The following is a 22,412-nucleotide window of genomic DNA, read 5'->3' as shown; positions in this document are numbered from 1 at the left end:
CCACACAAAAATTCTAGCGATTTTGGCTTGTAAATTTAACAGATTAGAAAATTCGGCTTCAGATCATCACCCATATTCCGAGTTATAAAACAAAAATACTATTAGTATGGGGACTTTGGCAAGGATTTGCGCTACAATACAAAACAGTAATACCTAAGACTTGGGAAGTGCGTCTTTGTGGATTAACGAGGCCACGAGCAAAGAAAGCAGCGGTGATGGGACGCAGCGAATGCCGCTAGGAGGACCAGCAACCGGACAAACGATGGGTGACCCACTACCGACCACCTTGGTCGCGCTTCCTTCGCCTACGCCTCCTTCCTGTGTGCTTGTGTGCAAACACCTTAGTCATCGGGGGTATTGCAGCAACACGACCACTCGACATACGCCTCTGTTCTCATTCTTGCACCAATTTGCATGCCTTTCATTAATCGGAGATCTACGTGTGTAGAGCTACCGACTTATGAAGGTACCTCAAACTCCTGCGGCTTAGGCGCAGTAATGTACCACGCAAAAGTTGTTGATGGAAGAGCTTCCGACAGCACAATTGGCCCTTGGTCGAGCAAACGGGTCCAAAGGATAGCGTTCAGTAATGCTGTGTGAGGTATTACCACCAGAGTGTGAGAGCCCTGCCCTAGGCCGCACGATAAATAAACGCCAAGCCATCGAGCTAAATGTATGGCAATAATGTGCGGACCATTTCCACGTGTAAAATATACAATTTATAAAGTGCTTTGAACCACACGAATCGCCCACCACTACCAAAGTCGACTACACGGCGACCTAATGATTGCTTTCACAGTAATGAAATAAGGTCATCCCGTTGCAATATACATATGTATTATCTGATGCAATCAAGCAAGTACAACACACTTTTTTGCTTAAGATCAGTGCCCAACAAGTGTTATGGTCAACTCCTATTCTCGTGATCTTGAGCAATGCATACATCCACAGCGATTGAGCAACCAGCTGCCTGAGAGCATTTCAGAGAGGATAAATACCAATGGTGAAGTAGGATAAATGAGCTTTTTGGCGACAGCGAGGTAGTAGCTTACGCCAAATAGGAAAACTTGTCCCCAAAAATGAGGCGTGTAACCTAGGTAACGGTCTCTTCCCTTGGATTTGCATGAATGATGCGTCACCATAGCAGAGGATCAAAATGCACAAAATTTACTGAAAACAGCGGCCGTCGGTGGGATTAAAATTGTGTACAGATTACAAAATACTACATTTCATATCATTCACGTATATGCTATGAGTTCTACTTTTATAACCGAGTAAGGCCACTTATTAGAAGAGTTCACAACGCTCATAAGTATACACGGCGGCCAGTTGGAGAAAGAGCCCAGTTGTCGAGGTGACAATCGTGCAGGACGAGAGGGACGGAGGCGGTCGTCTCGTCAATGGCTCTTCTTTTCCTCGCACACACACACACACGCACACACAATCACGGCCTTGTTGGCGGCCATGGGCGGACGCTTCGGCGCTGGTCCGTGTGTGCGCGTGCGCACCAGTTAAGATAAACAAAACGGACTCGCGCGCACATACGCGAGAGAGCAAGTGTGCGCGAAACCCACGATACACGAGGATTTTGCGTGTGTGTGTGAATAAACATGTGGACACAGCGCACGAACACGCATAGGGGAGTCCGTTCTAAATGTGTGCATATGTGTAGCAGACGGATTATCAACCAATATAGATACGGCCACGCACAGATGTGCAAACTCAAGCACCTGAAATTTTGCACTTGTGTAAGCAGTTACCAGGCGGCCAAAATTTATGCTCGGACCCTCATGTGCGTAATTTTATGTGTACAACACTCCGACATGGTAAAGAAGAGACAAATTGAGACGGAGTGCTGATAGTCGGCAATGTGATTTACGAGCTCGTACACACACCTATACCCCCCTTGGCTGAGCCCAGATGGTAAAAAGACTATTTTCTTAACCAGTGCACGACATCCCTTTGTATTTTTATAAAAGAAAACAAGTCCAGCATTAACTAGAGAGAATACTTGCCTACCCTCTTGGAAACCTTCAAAAAGGTATGAAAAAGTTCGTTGTTAGCTGTTTAGAAAACTTGCTTTCAGTAGGGAGACAGAAGAGACAGCCGGAGGGCGGCTGCGAGTCGAGAATGCGAGCGACGTGACAGCAAGGGTAGCAGGTGCCTACAGGGGACTCCAGTAAGGGTTCCTGGCTGGTGTGTGTCGCCCTCATTGGCGGGGGCGGTTCCAGACAGGCGGGGAAGGTACTCAAACCACTGCTCAATCGAGGACACTCCAAACAGTCCGAGGACCCCGAACCGCGACAACGGACACACGAAGGATGGCATGGCTTGCATTTCTAGGGCCACGATAGACGTTTTTTGTTCATCACACTGTGAAGAGAAATGCAAACAATAGGCCGGTAACAAGCTTGCCACTCACCTGATCACTGTTGTCAAAGTATGTCGCCTGAGAGCAGGAGCGCACCGGTTCACACTTTCCATCACGCTTACTTAGAGCGTAGCCCTCCTCGCATCGAGTGCACTTATCCGGGGCTAAGTGGAGGGAAGCGGATGAATGACCATTCTAAGTCGTGCTGCTAATAATTTCTAAGTAGATGAAAAAATTACCAGCGCAGGATTTGCACAATGGAGGACAGGGGAGACAGATTAGTTCACCGTCTATTCGTGCTGCATAGGTCGCCTCTGGGCAGAAGTTAACACAACCATAACCAATGGGTTTATCGCTTGTAAAGATAATTAAGGGATCGAGGCGGTGTTCCCCATAGGCCAAATAAGCACCCGAAGAACACTGAAGACACGAATCCAGTTCGTCAAGGCAAGTCAAGCACATGTGGTGGCAGGTTCGAGTACAGTTTTGGCCATAGGTGCTGTTGAAAGAAGACGAATAATCAATTATAAACCCCACAAACAAACTACCGAGAGGTAGGAAATACATCGAATGGAGAAAAGTGTGAACTATATTACTCGACGACGGTATGAGCGGTTGCACACCAGCGTAGCAACTTACCACGACAGAGAATCAAAGGTGTGAGGATGTTTTCATCTTGAAGACGGGGATTCCTCAAAATCAATATCTAGCAACTTGACACACCAATCAACAAGTAGAAAGGCTGGTTACGTGTCTATAGGGCGCCATGATCACAAATTAAGAGATTCGCCCACCCATCTTTCAATATGAAAGTGAGTTAGTATTCTAAACATTACCCGTTAGTTATGACAATGGATCCTTGTAGGTACTATGCTTTTACAATTGCTAAATAGGTGTGCTTTGTGATGTAACTATAGTTCGTAGATTTTTATGAGGTTTGCACACTTCACCGACTTGATACAGGGATAATACTAACTTGCCCATTGTGCCGTTTTTGGATAGCTTTTCAAATTTGCAGTAGCAATTGAATTGAAAATATTTACAAAAAAAAATGTTATCTGACAACAAGAACTGAAGTTGCTTCCAAATTTCATACATAATTATTAGTTTTTTAGATCTCGATTAAAACTCCCAGTTCTACCTCACGAAACGCAAAACTCATTCGAAAGCAATCGCTATTGCTGTATACACATTTCTGATAAAACAGGAGTGGAGGTCAGTGAACTTTTCAATAAAAAGTATCAATCTTCCTCAACCGACTTAAATGATGACGATCAATTGCGCGATATTGTAGCAATAAGAATGAGAAGAGAGAACCGATCGACGTGTCTTATTAGCGCAAGAGCATTTCGCAGCCTGATTTGAGAGCCTTCGCTACGCATGGTCACGTGTTGCTAACACCATAAAACCCTTCAGGAGAGTCAAAAAGTATTCAAGCCCCACATCTAGTAAGTGCTTGAAAATAGCCTGATTGACAGCCAACTCCACCATTTCGGATTCAAATAAGTGATTCTAACTTTGCATACCAGATGATTATTTCAAAAAGTGCCCTGAGTGACCCTGTGGTTATTAAACAATTGGATCTATATTCTGCGAGGTATATCCTAACATTTCTAATCTTACCTGGTCTAGAGGTCAGGTAAGTCGCACTTCTTCCTAGATTTCGTTGCATCGTAGTTTATATATCATGTAATGACTCAACTAGACTATAATAGTTGAGCCAGAATGCATTTGGAGTCATGAAAGAAAAGGCAAAAAGAAGAAAGTGCACCAACCCAATAGGACAGGGAGATTTGCAGAGACCGGAGTTGCGCTCGAGACTGAGGCCTTTGTGGCATGTGTCGCAGCGCGGCACCACGAAACCCTGGAGGCGTCGAGGCGAGGGGGAGCAACTCACGCAGCCCGGCGGACAAGGCGCGCACATCCACACGATCCCAGCATCGTCCACAATTGGTGCCGTCTCCGTCTCGTAGAGACCGGACTGCCGCAGTCGAAAGGCGGGGAAGAAGCCAACTGGACAGGATTTCTCACATCTGCCCTCGTGCATGAAGCTGCAAGGCATAAGTGATACAATCCTTGCAGGCCAGTAAAACTTGAAAAGCTTCCCATTTTTGAGGTATTGCAATTAAAAGTAGTGGGGAATTATGATGGGCACGAAAGTCTTACCAGGTGCTGCTACAATTAAAACACGTAAAGAACCAAATAAAACACCAAAGTTGAACTCGGTCATCAAAATCTATTTTACCTACATCAATCTCCCAATTTAAGAAAACTTGTAAGCCCTTTATCCCTTTCACAAAAGTCTTTTATTGCAGTTAAAATAAGCGGAGGGCTTAAGTAAGTTAGACGCATAAATTAGCACGGCATCATAGAGAGTAATTGGAATCCTTTGATCCCATTATTTACAAAATATCACTAAATATGTAGAAACAATCATTAAAAGTTCATGACGGTGCCTACCATTATCATTCAATGACCGAATTCTGCATAATTAGGTTATCCACTAACAACTTGGTCAGTCAGGAATCCTCCATAATGCATCACATCATCGCAAAAGGAAGAACGCTAATCATTTCCAGAGGAAGATAATTTACGCACAAAACATAAATACCCTCCGATGGGAATGATATGACCTGAGATGTCTTGGCTCCATAGCACTTGTGTCTGAATTAAATCGGAAAAATTACGTTACCCTTTTACGCATCAAATGCACCATTATCGATACTTTTGAATTACGGCGAATAGTTGAAGCGAAAATGGGGAGCATTATGGCTTTTTTGCATCGACGACATGCCAAAAGAGCCATAACCAAGCAGTTGTTCGACGCAAATGCTGTGACACTTTATGCAATTAAATGCTAGACTGTGTTGCTGAAAGATCATGAGACCGGGCATTCTAGGAGGCTGCAGAGAGATTAAGGGGTCCGCCTTAGATCGTATAGATGGGATGGAAATCCACCCATGTTATTCAAAATCTATGTCTAGTTTTAGCCCCAGTAAATTAAGAAGACTGATGCTTGGTGTATAAGAAACCCATGCTATAGTGATAAAGTCAGAAAATTTGAAAAAAAAATGCACACCGTTGACAGGGCTGTGAAATTCTCAGGACTAGATAGCAATGTGCTCTGAACGAACAAATAGAATGTAAACCATCATACAGTTGAGCAACGGAATACAAATACAGACAGTAAATTGAAAGGCAAAATTTATGCGTAGCTGGATTCTGAATAGGCTATACAAGAAATTCCTATGATGATAAAGTAAAAATGGAATTTAAAGAGGTATTGTAAGAAATCCGCCTCGTTTATGCAGATGTGTTTATGGCCCACACTGTTGTGAAAATTGAGGACGCATAAACTTGAAGACTTAAATAAGGAGCCGAAGTAGAAATCCAAGCACGGATTAGCGACAGAATGCGTAACCAGAAACTGCGGTGTAAGATACCGGATAACGTGCTCCTTGACTTTTCCAAATTTGTCTATCTCTAGTAGAGATATATTGTGCTTATCTATCACTGGATTGCCATTTGAATCTAGTAAAATTTTAAAATAACTTTAAACGCCAGTCCTTAATTGCTACTCATGATTTATGCACTATTTATCGAGAAAGTTTTCAAAATAGAGTCTTCCTTTAACATAACTCGTAAGTGTCTATCAAAGCACTGATTAAATAAGCTATTGAGTGAAACGAATGCACGGTATTAAACAATTTTTAGGAGAGTTCCAAAAGTGATTTAAAAAACTCCCCCAAGGGAGATGACAGCAAGCCTGTGACAAATATTCGTAACCTCTAACTTGAGAAAAACTTATTAAATAGAATGTCAATATCGCATTCAAAATAACAAAGGCGAGAAGAAACCGGTTCATGTTTGGAGAAATCTGAAGGTACATACATTGCATAATATTGGAAGGTGTATTCGAAGGTTGACGTCAAATCAAATGCCCAAGGAACCACGGCTTCCAAATGATTGACGAATATCAAGTCAGTTAAAAGTCAGTGCTATGCGTAGATTTTCCTCCAAATTATAAAGTGGCCAATTTTCCATTTCCAATATTGCAGCAGTTAAGATTAATAGAAGTAACCTAAGAACCATGGCAAGCTTTTGTTAAATGATCTTTTGACAAAATACAAGCACAAGCATTAAATTGCTCCCATACAAAAAATGACAAAGGATATAAAATTCTGATGAGCAGTGCATCAAAAGCCTACCGATGCGCTGTATCGCAGTATGTACAGAGTCCGTGTTCTGAGCAGGAGTCTACGTTGCACCCAGCAACACAAGGAACACAGATATTTCCTTTTAGGAAGCTACCTGAAATAAGGAAGACCAAAGCTGCAGTTTCTCATTGTAATAGAGAAAAAGCATGGAAGATATGAGGGTGAAAGCGGTAAGACACAACAGATTTGACGTTGCATGGACAATGCTTTATTTTCAGGGACTAATCGCGTTACTAATTACTTCAGACCACCTTAACCACATCCAAAGGCTAAAAACGGTAATAGTTTTGTGAACATGTGGAATTTTTCGTTCCAACTGCTTTGACATTCTCGCGAACCGATAGTAGGAATAGGTTTAAAAACAGAAAGCCATGTCACCTCAAACTGCGACTTCCGTTGTTCTGCAGTCGTCCCATTTGTTTGTGCAAATAAAGGGCGTGTTTCATTTCGTAGATGACCGGTCATAAACAATGCACGACATATTACCCAAAATAATGCTTAAATGTCATTTATTTTTTTACTAAAATGTCACCCAAAATGGGGAAATGAATCATTGTCTCTGTATAGGTAGAGCAGTGAACTGAATCTACATTTTAGAATATTTTATAAAAACTAAATAAGTCATTTGCAATGATATTTGCCTAATGTCATTTACATACCAACATAAACTACTATCACCTAACGCTTCTTAACTTGAAATATTTACTTTAATTTTTTAAGAAAATAACCGGAGTTCACTTGCTTATATCGATAGGCATGCGAATTTATGGCTATGAAACAGTTTCCCCTGAAAATAAAAATTATAAAGCAGTTGCCGCCCAGGCATTTATGATGTGGGTGGTTTACCACAGTTAGAAAGTGGGTCTTACTTGTTTGTTATTCCATGCTAATTTATTTGAATCGATGACTGGAAGTAAAAACTAGCCAAATGCGCGGTCTTCAAACTCTGACTATAAATCGAATAATAATAGGTAATAATGGTTCGTTAATGTGGACGGATTTAAACGAAAGCAGAAAGTGTGCGGAAAATTTGGATGACATTTTTTTGCTAAGATGAATAAATTGTAATGCTGTCAAAAAATATAATTTAAAGATTCTGCGGGTTCCAGTGCAAAAAAGTAGTAACGGGGAGAGCGTGAGCACTGTTCTCAAAACTGCAGACCCAGGTTACAATGGTCGAAGCAAAGCCATTAAGCCAAGGTCCGTCTAAAAGCGATACCTACTTCAAAACCAAAGCAAAGTGATTTTCTATATTAGACAAAAAACTGCACAGTAAACGAATTTTTTGTTGGTGTCTTGTGTCGTATACGAATACTAAAAAGAATCAGAAAAAACATCGTCTCTCAAATATAAGACTCATGTAGGCGGTTGAAAAGGGAGACACCGAAGTATCTCAAATTCGTGTCTTACGCGAACTCATGCCACTACCAAAAGTAGCGCAGATTAAGAGGCTCCTCGTATAACCACTCATGGTGGGAAGCAGACGCGGGAAATTATTACTGCACAATAGGATGATTCTGTTTTAGAGCAGCAACACACCAGGAAGCAGTGAAAATATGTTGATCGAGTCACACCACTTTGGAGCGTGGACCGATATTAAGACACGATGTAGGCAATGAGCTCTGACAACTGGAGGCTGTAGAAAGAACGATGACAAAGTGTACCACAAATTCCACTAAAAAACCATTAACACTATTGAAACCGTACCGAAGCATCTGAGTTAATAAATTGAAAGTCAAGCATTTATACGCTTTGCGTAATATGTAACGAAAATGGAGAAAACCAGTTAAAAAAGTGGATAGTTTGTCGAGAAAAAACTCTAAAATAAATAGTAAAATAACATAACCCTACTTTTGTTTACTACGTATTTTTTCGCAAAGTATTCGATCTAAGTACTTTTGTGTAGTCGTGGCATCCTGATTTTCAAACAAAAAGTCACAACGGCTCATTTCTACCTAATGAGAAGTTATTTTGCGAAACAAATCAGCAGTTTTTCTGGAGTATCCTTTTTTACTGAGGCTGGACAGCGTAACTTAAATTGGGACTTTCGCCAGATGTGGCTAAACTTAACCAAAGGACCATAATTTTAAGGCATTCTTTGGAATGCAAATTTAGTGTCTTTACACAAAATGAACCCCTCTATTGACCCTGCTATCTGGTGTTTCAAGCTTTAGTACCAAATCGCTTAGATACGTAAATATAATGGGGATATGTGCACAGATGTTGTTGAAGTGATGAGTTTCCCATTCTTGAAAGCATGGTTAGTAAAATCCACAAAAGTACTACACTCCGTTCCCAAAAATGTATTACCTTTCACTATTTCCTTACATGATAAATTCTCAATGTCTATGCCGAGCCATGGAGTGATAGGATTTGAAGCCAGATAGCCATAAATATTTCATAATTATGGAAAGTGATTTAATATTTTATTTGACTTAGTGCATAACTACAAGGCCAGTTTAGTCTTCAAAGAGTATGCTTCCATGGCGTGGCCTTCAAATCGTGCCAATAACCTTCAACCCTCCCTGTATTTTAGTAATATATGTTCTTCTACATTGCTTTGACATATTTCGACTTCAGGGAAGACCCTGAGCACTACATATGCACGGCACTCAATGGAGTTTTAAAATAACTGATTTCGTTGAATAAATCCTTCTCTCGATATAAAATATGTGAAAGTAAAAATTTGCACCCGCTTGTACTGTAATATTAGTCAAAACTCGAAGTTTGTGCGCATTAATTCCGATTTATAAAACACGCTGTTGTGACCCGGAGTCTTGTAGTAAAATGTACTCTTCCTGGGCCGCATTGCTTAATTTGTCACAACACAGTGATTGGTTGAAAACACTGAAGAAATACGGTGTAAAAATTGTCGTCTTGCTGACCAATCTAGGTTCACATGCAATCCCCTAGATTCTCAAGCCCCTCACTAATTATGGGTTGGCTCACCTTTGGGACACCGATGCGGTCCCGCGGTGTCAACACGGTAATTTTTGGCGCACTCCTGACAGGCATCTGCTCCCAGTCCAGAGTACTTCTTGCAGTTTCCTACACATCTGCAAAGGAACGATTTGTTTTAAAACAAATTGGAGAAGACCATTTAAAACGATCGTCGCAACTAAGGACCGAAGCTGGTCTTTATTTTCAATCTGATCACATCAGATTGGGCACCGTCAAAATTCCCCTATAAACACCTATTTCACCCACCTCAAGTAGTTCTCCCCATCCCACAATAGCCAACTTCTACGAGCGTTCTTCCAATTATTACAAAATGCTTCGAAGCATTTGCAGTCATTTGTCTCCATAACAGTGCCGAAATTAAATCAGCATCCATGACCAAATCTAGTTTAATTATACATTTGCGCATCAGATTTTATGAAAAAACCTTCACAAACTTATCCGTATTTTGGTATTGAAGCATTCGGGATGAATTAGTTTAAACATTATGGGTACGAGTTAACACCGCAGAATTTCCCCATCATGGCTTAAATTATTCAAGTATTCTTTTCAATAACTCAGATACTTAAAATGAAGTAGTGACACATCCTACCAAAAAAATTGAGGGAAATCACAGTAAGACCTCATGAAAAAGGGTGAATCTATTTATTGACAAAAATTCATAGCAATATGGGAATTGTCAGTAGATGTTAGTAAAATTATCAACCTTAAATTAAATAACAAGAGCATCAGCTTGCACGACCAAAGGTTAAATGATTTATCTAAGCTAGCTTTTAATTACAGCAGTAAAATAAAATTCGCCAGAGGTCGTGGAGGCTTTGGGAGAGCGGCTGCAGAGGACCTTTTAAATTTTTGGAAGTTCAATGTAGCAGGAGTGGAATGAGGCGATATGGACAAATGAAATATGGTGAACATTTTTGAACACGGCATGTAATTAAACCCTTCTAGGTGCTCCTAACTCCAACAGGAGAACTATAACATTCCTTAATCAGCAACAAATGTGAAATGCAGAAAAATGGAATGAACTACAGATAGGAGGACGACTTCGTTTGCTTAGAAGCGGAAATGTTTAAGCGCTTAACCGAAACCGCTACGCCTGGACGCCTTCTGTTTGTGTTAACCAATAGCTGATTAAACGTTTCTAAGATTAAAAGCGACTTAATCCTAATAAGAGAAATCCAAAAGAACAGTTGAGTGCTTTCAAAAGAATAAAAATAACATAAATGACGACTGCGCAACAAAGTGGAAATTTCCGTTCTCCATGCAACAACTTTTCGAGCTGTAAGATCTGACTCCTCAATTCATTTATTGTCAGCTCAATTTCGGATTTATTTCAGCGAAATTTCAAACCATAAATGTTTAAATAAATAGCTTAACATAAGAATACTAGGTAGAGGTGACCCCATAACTGTTTCAGTACGCATGATCTATACTTTAAGTGACAAAAGTCCATCATGCCTGTTAGTTAAGTGCTTACTTGAGAAACATAAAGCTCTTAAGATAAACACGTCAAGTTTTAATAAATCTACACTTGAGAGTAAGTTGCGTTGACACAACTAGGATGACAAGTTAGGAATTTCGCTTGAAACTCAGCGCTTTGAATGAGATGCAAACCCTCCTAACAAGAATGGGAAAAGCAGAAGCAAATAAGTCGGATCGACTTTTGGGCTCGCTTTCTTCCAAAAACTAAATGACTCCACCTTAAGTACCAAGATAATAGGACGAAGTGGCAATAAGTAGTTGATGCACAACGGTTTGATAAAAAAGTTTGTGAAACATATGGTTCAGGCCCCGGACGAATACGCCGGTAGATAGAAAATAAAGGTTTTGGGATACATAGTCTACAGGGGTACTATCAGGACAGTAATGTTTAATATAAAACATGCGTTTTTTTTGCATATTTTCGATAGAAACCTAAGTAACACGACAAAGAGTGACTTACTGTTCACAAACTTTGCTCGTTTCATTAGCAAAGTAGCCAATGGGGCAACGAGAGACGCAGGAGCCGACAAGCAGTCGGTTACCATGGACAGCGGTGATAGAGTCGAGAAGACGAGCGATTCGGGGATTTAGAGGGACCTGAGCCTTAGTAGGGCTAAGAAAAGGGGCCAGGTAGGAGTCGCCTGAGCAGGCAGTGCAGCTGTGTGCGGAGTAGGGCCGCAGGCACTCCGCACACGCCGAGAAGCAGCGCTCACAGCGCAGCTCGCCTCTCGCCACCGCAGTCGAAGAGGACTGGGCGCGGAGATCACTCACTATTGCGCTTATCAACGCCGTCGTGCCCATCGGACATTCTGACACACATTGCCTGATATAAAAGAGAAACAACCAGACAATATTTGTGGTGAAATTATTTGCCCCAACTACACACTGCTAGCTCCCATCATGGCTATACGATCACCAATGTCGCACAAACATTTAAAGTGATGAATGCAATATGCTGACACTCAATGGAAAATAGAAGGAACGCGATTGTTGCAAAATTGGATGGTATTTACAAATTTTTTTTGCCATTTACCATTTCTGTTTGTGGATAGGCGCTTACTTTATGTTTAATTAATTTTCGCTTCGGCTAAAATGTAAACAATCGAGCATTCACCATGTCAAATCACTTGGTGATTATGTTTCATTCAGAAATGCAAGTTTTCGAGTACACCAAGATAAATAAGTGAGACATGGAATCATGGCCTGGCAGCTCATCCACTTCAAATGTCAAATATGACAATGGGTATCTCAGACCAAAGAACATCAAATAAAATGTTGCAAGATAAAATGGGCCTAGCCAAGTTGGCACGTGACGAACTGGGCTTTTGACGTACTGCTTCTCAAGTCATTATAAAAAAACCGAATTGTTTTCACAATTCAGAGAGTTTTAAAGAGGCAAAGATGCTTTCTGAATTCAAATTCTTTTTAAGCTTATCATTTGCTATGATGATGCCCGATTTTGATAAAAAATGAGTTTGCATTCAGATGGCTGGCTCGTGACGATCAAAACCCGCAAATTTATATTAAAGTTGGTGAAAGTAGGTTGGGTCATTCCCTTCAATTGCTGCGATAAAGTGCATCACGAGATGCAGTCGACTAGTCCAAAAAGTCAGTAAAGCAGGATATACATGTACATAAAGGTATGAAGAAGGTTTTGGGTCACATCACTTACTATTTTGTTTGCAAATTTCCAATAGAAGCTTGAACAAAACGTAAAATAATTAAACAATAATCATATATATGTTTAGGTATGTCGTTCGTAGCATCCGATTCGCATGAAATGGATAATGCTAACTCAATGCTCCGACTTGGGCGCGCTTTGTGGTTCTTGCAATCTGGACTACTAAATGTGTGGTAATTCTTACTCTTGGTTCTCTGCACAAAATGTACATTCCCTTTTACCACAAGCAGTTCAAAAGTTCTGAAGAAGGTTTCACTCATCTTTTGCGAAACAGGGGCAAAGTATATCGCGAAATTTTATCTTAATTTCATACACTCTGGCCATGGGAAAAAGCTTCATTTCTACACTAAACGTGATGAGATTTTATAGGCGTCCATCTTCACTTCCTTCAAATTTAAGCGAGATGTCTAGGAAATCCTGAGAAACACTAATCAGCATTATCATTATTGAGCCACCAAAGCCACTGGACAGTGCTTTCAACCATGGTTTACAAAATCATCGCTTCCGTTCTTATGTTCGTTTTGATAATTAACTAGAAAATGATGTCAAAAATATGCACCATAGTTTGTGTTTTGGAGAAATTCTGCCGCGTAAAAATTTTGGTATAACAAAAGGAGTATTTGAAAAGATAAGAATTACGCTTTAAAACAATAAAAAGTTTCATGCAGAGGTAACGTTTTATATTTCTGAATAGCATGCTTAAATGCGCGACTGATAGTTTTCGACCTTTAGGGAACAAATTCCGAAGTACTATGGCAAAAACTTTTTCCTCACTACAAATTCAGGATTTCGTTGATAAAGCAGCTACTAGACAGTAACTACTGCAGAATTTTTAGAGAAAACGATGGAGGTCGGAACTTTCTCCTCCTGTTAAAAAAAGGTAAGTCCAGGTGTGATCACATTTTAAAAAACCATTCAGCAAACGTACCAAAAAAGCGAAGCGTTAAATGAGGGATTCCAGCAACAATATTATAAACACAATTAAAACCACCAAACGGTTAGCATTGAATTTCTCAACTTGTTTACAATATTGCCAAGATACTGCAGCACTTCAGTGGATACACGAATAAATGCACACAAAGGATATCAAATGAAAAGATCTTTAGCCACAGAAATTGTCTAAAATCAAACAACGACTAGAAATGAGTACTACTCTACAAATGAATTTCTTACAATTGCATGATGAATAAAATTGTATAGAAAAGTTATCTTTTTATGTTCAATGAGTGTGCATCAAAAAGCTCAAAAAATAACTTTGCAAAGCGAGCAGAAGCTTTCAACAACATGTCATCAATCTATTTATCAGTGAGTAATATACATTACTTTATGCGGATAAATTTAGGAGCTAACCCGCTTTCAGTGACGAAGTTTTTGCAGCCCTTCAAACACTGGTTTGCAGAAGGACCCCAGCACTCATTTGTGGCGCATTGGCTGTGACACTAAAGAGGAGATACGCAAGAGCAACGAAAAAATGTACTCTTAAAAAAGCGCACTCAGTTTCAAAAAATTACAAAAACGGAACGTTATTCTGAGCATGCATTGAGCATAATTCGTAGCAAAATTCTAAAGGGAATACGATAAATTTTAAACTTCAAAATTTGAGACTGGTACACTTTAAAATATTCACTGCTTCATAATGACTCTCAGCCACAACGGAAGCACTTCCGGCGTGTTCCAGAACCACTAGCTGGAAAAATGCGGTGGCCGCAGTGGTTGACCTGTATCCAGCCTTAAATGGGTTGTATGGTCTTAATTAAATGACTGGAGAGCAGAGCAAGCCAGTATATATCTAGGCAATGAAGGAATTCGGTTTGTAAGAAAATTAACTGAGTTTTCGAAAGTAGTGGCCTTCATTAGGTACACCGTTTCCCATGTACTTCATTCTTTTTGTAAACAGGCCTTTAATTCAGGGCTGCACTGAGGATAACATATGATGGGACGAAACAGAAATCGCATGAAAAATAGCCACATTGAAAGTGCAAAAGTGCCTTCTTTTACCATACCGAATATAATGTATGATAATAAACAGGATAAAAATCGAGCAGTCTTAAACATGCTGATGGCGAATTGACAAAGTGAAAATAAGAATTAAATTTGCTATTAAAATGTTTTGGGTTTAGTTCATCGTATATGAAAGACAATTAGGAAAATCGTATATACGCACTGCTTATGGTAAACATATTTGTAAATATACATAACAGAACGGGGCCGAGAGATTCCTAATGGAAGGGACACGTTCATTAACCATTCATAAACAAGTAACAAGTAAATACCGTATATCCGGTAGGCGACATCTCGTCGTCAGAAACAACATACTGAGCGAATCGGTCAAACCATGGCTAAATATAAAAAATAGACTGATCGGTTAGTGTATATTCCACGCTACTTTGTAGTAGTTGCATCTTCATCTACAAAATTAACTAGGACTCAGTTATTACATGAGACAATTGAAGGTCGTGCTTATACTAACTCCTAATTTAAGGGTATGATATCCAGTATATTAATTTCATGCAAGATCCGCACCTCAACATAAAATGTGTACCGAGAGACATTTCAATGTGACCTGGTATCATCCCACAAAGTACATGCAAGCGCCTACGACATTTGTGCTAGTAAAGTTGTTGTTTTGCACCACAATTCCTTGGCACAAGGCAAAGTTATTTAGCCACTTTGCGAACAAAAGTTCCTGAAAATTATAAATAAGTGCAGTGGTTCTTTCATTCCGAGAATTTACTTTGGTTCTGAAGCCCATAGTTCCCTTTCCTAAGCTGCTAGAAGGACGTCTTGCAAGTAACTAGTGAGTTGAGGTTTCACTGCAGAATTTCTAACTTTACAATTCATATTTCAAATTACCAGACCAAGACTCCACATATAAGTAAACAGGAATTGCGCCCAGTTAACACAATGAATTTCGCTTACATAATAACGAATAACCACTAACCAAGCAATGTACTTATTCCAAAATCATAAGAACAGACTCATGAAAAAGGATGACGCATTATTCAAAAAAACGTAAATCTGTATTCTCACGTGTTTGCACAAATTTATCAACTTCCAACTCATATGAAATTGAAGCTCCTTCTTACTTAAATTTCAAGAAAAAAGCGTCCATAATAAAACACGAACCTTGGGGGGTTGCCTTTCTTTGCTGGGAGGTTTAAGTCGAATCGGAAATGATTCTGTCCCATAGGCAACCATGTGAACAGAGTCCCACTGGCCAGCTGATTTTTCGAAGGCCTCTTGCTGTTTCTTCCACGAGGATAATAGTTTGAACCCCTCCATATTGTCGATAATTATCTTCCATTCGCCTGCGGAGGGCTCCCCCCAGAACTGAACGCTCATCAAAGGCCAACGGTCAATTCCGTCAAATTTGGAAAATGCGTCAAACAGTCGAACAGGCATCAATTCTGATACAGTACCTAAAGTAGGAATAAATTAAATTAATGAGAGCACTGTGATAGGTGCATAAATTACGTTATAGATTACATTCAATGGACTGATTAGTTTTGAATTGATTACTTTCGACCACAGAACTCCTTTCTCGACTTCAAACAATTTGTAGACAAAGTGAGTGCAGCCTCAAAAACTGCCACAAGTGAGAACATCTGCAAAGGCTTCGCCTCCACCTCAATTTCTAATTTGAAATAAGGTGATTTTGGAAAAAAATTTGCACCCCACAGTGGAATGAATGTCAATTGGAGCCTTGGTTAATTTTTGGACGAAAGTTATTTACAAAAAGCTAGAATTGACACCCTAGATTCGAGTAATCAAATGGGCCACTGTAAAGTGCTGTCGCGTGTGCGATGCGAAGACAACAAAGATACCCGACATCGCGACAAACCTCGGTCTCCATTTTCTAGGTTCAATAACAATGGAATTTCTAAATAAAGCAACTGTCTGGTGAAAAATGGGTGGACACTCCTTCACAAGCGCAGTTATGGATGAAAAATTTTTGTCATAAAATTCGACAATATATTGCTAACTAAAATAAAGCCGTGTTCGATTGACGGCAAAAGGGATACCTATCACGAATCCCCCCTTAAATGACTTATTGCCCTGAATTTTAAAGTTTTTTATACCATCGTATATTTGCGAGTCGTATTGTATGTTCTCACTTAAATATTACATATTCGGTATAAAATCCAATATTTGTGGGAACATGAGGAATAGCGTCCGAGCCTAAACAAATGTAGACCCAAATAAAATTCTAACAGATGGAATCCCGGTATGTCTCGTTCACTTTTCTTAAATGATGCGACAGATTGTATCGTTACATTTGCAAAGCTCACCGTCAACATCCCTAGTGGAAAAACCCAACCACCTATTCGTTGTCATTGTAGAGGAGAGAAAATCGAAATGAAACTGGCGAACAGTGGCCAGCGATTGCCATAAGCGATTAGCTAGAATAAAAAACCTCCCTATTTAGAAAAGGCAGAAGGATCCATCTGACCATGCGGCGCACACCATAGGGCGTCCCGTAGCGTGTTTGTGACGATTGACGCCAAACTGTTGATTGATTGGGGACCCTTTTTTTCTCATCCAGTTGTTAACACAGGCTAGAACGGATTTGGGTTGGGTGTCATCTCAAGGAAGCCCTAATTGAGAATCCATGGTTTGTAACCTAGTACCTCTGAGCGGTCCATAATCCTATTTCTGATAACAGTGCTGGTACAATGAAATTCATAAGCTGAATAACGCCGGACAAAAATACTCCAATTTTTTTAAAAAAAGACTCCAAAGGTACGACCCAGATGCTATAAAAGAATGTGGAATAGGTACCTTGGGATAAACAGCTGTGTAATCACCGTTAAAACACAATATATTGGTTTCACTCAAAATATGGAATGGATCTCTTGGTCAAGAAAAGATCGCTACCATAGGATTGAGGTCCTTGAACTGCGCTAGAAAGGGGTAATGGCCTCGATCACATTTACCACGATGCCGTTAAAACGATTCCATTTGACCAAAACCTTCAGTCGATAGGCGCTGTTTTGGAGACGTTAATATTTTATAAAAGACAGACGTGAGCAGCAGAAAGTAAACTTCCATGGTCTAGGGTGTAGAGGTAGAAGTAAAGTGGAATGCACCAATAGAAATTAGTGGCTTTGATAGCAGCATCAGTGAAATCAAGGTCAAATGGCTTCATAAAAATGTCTACAGGATCGCAAATATCACGAAATGACCTACTAAGCACAAATCAGTGACTATTTAATGAAAAAATGATGGATAAGCTAGTAAACTCTTCCTAGCAGATAACAAAACAACACCTCAGTACAACATTAATTGGCTAAGTCACTTTGTATAGACTTATGAATTATTTCCTTTAAGAAATTGGAAAAAATATCGCTCTTGCTCTTATTATTACTGCGTATAAGTCTTGACCTCGGCGAAATGCTTAGGCAGAGTGGGTTTGCCTACTCATCGAAATTCACCACGAAGAGGAGTTCAAGTTTGAAAGCCACAGTTCTGGTGAATTAAAAACGCTTAACAATAGCATCAGAGAACTGCGCAAATTAAACGAGATCATATTAATACCGCCTACAAATCCTTTCATGCAAAGAAGTCGTTTGAGTCATTATCTCTCTCGGGTTTCAAAAGGGATGAAACACATCAGATCTCCAAGTGTGTTTTTCACGATATTTACCCAGAAAAACAAGCCTCGAGATAGCTATTGTAAAATTAAAAACAGCTTGAAAGCTAGGATTAGGATTGTTTGAAGGGGTAGGATTAAACTAATTTAATAATGCATTATTTTCTAATGAATTCTATGAAGTGAATAACTGAAGTGCATTGGACTGTAATTACTTGTACAATAACTTGTCGTACATATAGAATCCTCTTAACCACAACTCAAATGCGAGCATTACATATGCATCGGTTAAACGAAATTAAGTGCTCCAGTAGCAAAGGATATTTCACCGGTCCCATAAAAAGCCGGGAAATTTTCCTGTCGAATGCTGTATTTAAGATACCCCGCCATACCTCAAGTTTTCAAATCCATAAAAAGGAGGCATTTGAGTGTGTGATTAAATTGAAGGCATTTCCATTTTAACTGACATCGACTCAATTGTCTCTGAGACTATTTTCATAAATCTTCGACTGGCATGATTACGTAAACACGATTTTAAAATAATTTTCTGTGGTCATATATCAAGTTAATGGCAAGATAATGCAAAACCTCTATCAATTTGGTGCATTTTCAGTCGCAAAAGCTGAATTACTGACTATGCCTGAGAGCAATGGAAAACGAGGCACAAAATTAACTCTATCATCATATAGAAACCGGAATGTTTGCCAAAAAATAATCTCTTTGAGGTGGTAAACTTGCGCTTAAACACGTATGAATACACAACCAGTTCGATTTATAGGCACCTTATCGGTGTTTCCATGCCTCACATTTCGAGTACCAGCACTATTTTCAGAAGACACTGGATGAGGTCAAAAGTTGGAGGACATTTTTGGCGCTTGAGAAGTAACACACAGGCAAAGTAGACAACCATTAACAATACGAAGAGCTTCTAAAATGAAGTGCTCCTGATTAATTACAGGAAGGAAGGCAAGGGATGCTTGCAAAAGACAATGAAGACAGTTAGCATGAAACTCATAGGCGTATCTACAAAGCGAAAAGCCTTATATACTAGTGCTTATCCATTGAAGATATGACGATCGAAATATTTTTCTCCTGAGAATAAAAATAGACCTCAGCATTGAAAGTGATAGGCATTGAGATTTTTGGAGGTAGATGTCGTTGTGCGAAGAGAAGGTGAAGATCGTCTCGGGAATGCTGACAATCAACGCTTTAGTTACTCCCCATGGACATCATCATGTCGGCTCTACTATCGATACTGAATAGGACTAATGCATGCATAAAAACAAACAGGAGACTCTCAATATCCAAAAAAGCAGCATTTAGACTAGGAGGCAACACAAATTATGTAATTGCTCGTAAATGGTTTCTCATTTGGATAGGAAAAAGGGTGAATCTCCCACATGGAATCTGTAGATTATAAAAAATATTCCAAACGCATATTCCCGAAAAGATTGCAAAATGGAGGCATGAAGGTATTTAAATTTATGACTGCAATTCCAACCAAATAGTCATTTATCGTGAGATTCCAACAAATTAATGGTAAACGTATTCGAAAAGAAAACCCGTGACCAATTCCGTATCAAACAAACAAGACCTAAAATACAAATTTGAGGATTTGAAATTAAATAAGTTGAAACAGTATATTGACCCACCGTTTATATTTAGCATGGCTCTACCCAAATATCCATAAATTTTTAATTTTCTTCAATTGTTCTTAAATGTCATTTCGTCTAAAAGCGACGCATACGCAAAATCTAGAGTTTTATGAAAAATACACAAAGATTTATATTCGAGCGTTGAAAGTAAGTTGAAGTCAAAAATGCGTAAAAGGGAGGTGCGAGCAAACCCAAATGAATACCGAAATCTATTGAGGGGAAGGCAGTCACAATGAACTCTGAACGCACAATCCAAAATGAACATAGCTTGGGCACTTTTTTACAAATCGAACATTCTGAGGCAAATTTTTCATCATTTAGCCATTACCTGACACATTCAGGAAACCATACTTTATATGAGGAAGCAGTAAATGTTCGAAAATAAGTGTGGAGCCTATGGCATAAATATACACAAGTTAAAATTTGGTTAAACATTATACCGATAGAAGATTGTCAAGTCAAGGGCATGATCAAAATAAATTATTTTTAAAAACACGAAAAACCAACAAAATTATGTGTTCATTTGCGATTTTTCTGATAAATTGACTGAACTGAAGTTGCGCTGTCGGGACAACCACGTTCATTGTGGTAAAGCACTACTCACTCGTCTAATTCATTTGGTACCACGAAAAAGTGTGTAATTTTTACGCTATCAAAACCATAGATTTAACTTTAAGCAAAGTCGGTCACCAATACCCTAATTAAAGTTCTAGTTGCTTCGGTAATTAATACTACACTTATGGATCAGACATGCACTACAGGATAGAAAAAAGTGAATGGTGTCCACATAGTCTCGTCAAAGCAATTGGCGAGCCCGCGCGGAGATTTATGGTGAATTAATCGGGGAACACCAAGTTTCAACTACTGAATAATTTATAGATCACTGCAACAGGCTCTAGTCAGCATGCAATGCGCCGCTGCTAGTGTCACACAACTTCAGTACAATTTCTCCTTTTGAGCCAATACTTGACAGTCCACACGATTTAGCGAAGGAGTTTAACAGCTCAGACGGAAAGGCATGTAATTGAATAGGCCGACGCTACCACCACCACCACCACACTGCAGCCGATGGATTGTAGTATGTTAAACTCCTCAGATATGATAGTCATCATTAGGAAAAGTGTCCTCATTGCACAGCGTGGTGATAGCATATTTGCAGTACAATGCTAATGCTCAAAATCGAATGAGAATAAGTGCTGGTAAGGTTTCAGCCAAATTGTCCTAGAGTTGCAGCACCACGTTCACACCGAAGCAAGGCATTAACAAAAATGTCGGAATAAAAATCATACTTCTAATTCAAAAGTTGGAGAAAAAAATAAAATGAATAAATCATTTGTACGATTCCGATTGACCCAAAGCGGACTAAGAAATCTATGAACGTAAATCTATGGCGTTATCAGGGCAAGTAATCTGACCCCGAAAACGCATTTAAATACTGTAGTAATGTAATATCAATATGGTGGAAAATTAGCGCCTTCCTGTCATCCAAGTATATATTTGGTGGTAAGTGAGCTCTTCACGAAAAATCCGGAAGCATTAGTGAATAAAACACTAGTTTTACAAAGCCAAAGCAACGACAAGGCCTTCGTGAGCATTCAGAACTAGTCCTGTTTAAGCACTTAATACGGCCGTTATCAACTGGAACTTACCCGAGTGCCTCAGCAGACAATACCCCTTTCACAGACCTTATTAGGGGGACAAAAGCAAATTAAAACAATGGATCCTTTAACGAACCTTGAAAAATACATACTTGTCTTCTAAACACTACATTAAGCATTTCACTTACACACTTTTTGGAATAACTGCCACCTTGATTTTATGATCACACCTCTGATTCCCAAGGGATCTGTATATGCAGAGGCTACTCCTTTAAAAAAGGATTGACCAAGTCGATAGTCAATAAGAGGATATGAAAGGCGTGGAGTAGGACAGTGTGTTTACATAAATCGCAAGCATTAGATTTGTTTAAAAATGTGAAATCATTTCGCACAGACAAAAGGGAAACTACAAGTGTACAAGTAAAACGGAATTTAGGAGAGTGCAAGACTACTTGGAAACAGGGAGAAGTCGCCTTTAATAAAAATGATAAATTAAACGAACCGGAGGGTGAAACCACGCGCACACGAACGAGACCACGATGGTCGTAGCGGACGGTCATGAAGACTTGAATGTGTTCCACAAAGGCGATTGGTTCGCCCTCCTCGTTGATTCTTCCATTGGAACTGTCAGCAGCCAAGAAGGGTCGGCAGCCGGTGAAATTGAAGGTATACGTCTCCGAGAATAAAACTGACAGATCCCTGGCAGAAAGTAAACGAATCCTGCTCTAAGTAACCTGAACATCTATTTTCAGGTGGGAAATTTAGAGTGCCAAGCATATTTGTTTTGTGGCATAAGTCCGGAAAGATTTCCAAAAGCGTAGGCATCAATTGAGATATTTAGACTACTAAAATCAGCAGTC

At 39.6% G+C, this 22,412-nt stretch overlaps 1 protein-coding gene across 1 annotated transcript in view; it reads right to left on the bottom strand. All coding sequences in view use genetic code 11, as the record gives it.

Annotated features, from left to right (window-relative positions):
• EGR_00916 (Proprotein convertase subtilisin/kexin type) overlaps window positions 1–22,412 on the bottom strand; it is a gene marked incomplete at both ends in the record, with an annotated part of 41,266 nt that overhangs the window by 2,297 nt on the left and 16,557 nt on the right. The window contains 11 exons of the mRNA XM_024490165.1: window positions 2,105–2,339; window positions 2,423–2,535; window positions 2,611–2,870; window positions 4,147–4,422; window positions 6,580–6,682; window positions 9,538–9,644; window positions 11,489–11,851; window positions 14,060–14,148; window positions 14,983–15,048; window positions 15,836–16,128; window positions 22,055–22,251. Coding sequence (XP_024355568.1) covers window positions 2,105–2,339; window positions 2,423–2,535; window positions 2,611–2,870; window positions 4,147–4,422; window positions 6,580–6,682; window positions 9,538–9,644; window positions 11,489–11,851; window positions 14,060–14,148; window positions 14,983–15,048; window positions 15,836–16,128; window positions 22,055–22,251 — 2,102 coding nt within the window. The remainder of the gene's footprint in view (window positions 1–2,104; window positions 2,340–2,422; window positions 2,536–2,610; window positions 2,871–4,146; window positions 4,423–6,579; window positions 6,683–9,537; window positions 9,645–11,488; window positions 11,852–14,059; window positions 14,149–14,982; window positions 15,049–15,835; window positions 16,129–22,054; window positions 22,252–22,412) is intronic.

Source organism: Echinococcus granulosus (genome assembly GCF_000524195.1).
Source record: "Echinococcus granulosus chromosome Unknown EG_S00003, whole genome shotgun sequence".
NCBI classification, from domain to species: Eukaryota; Metazoa; Platyhelminthes; class Cestoda; order Cyclophyllidea; family Taeniidae; genus Echinococcus; species Echinococcus granulosus.
Note: the sequence above shows the minus strand (reverse complement) of the source record. Positions and strands in the feature narration are given on the sequence as shown.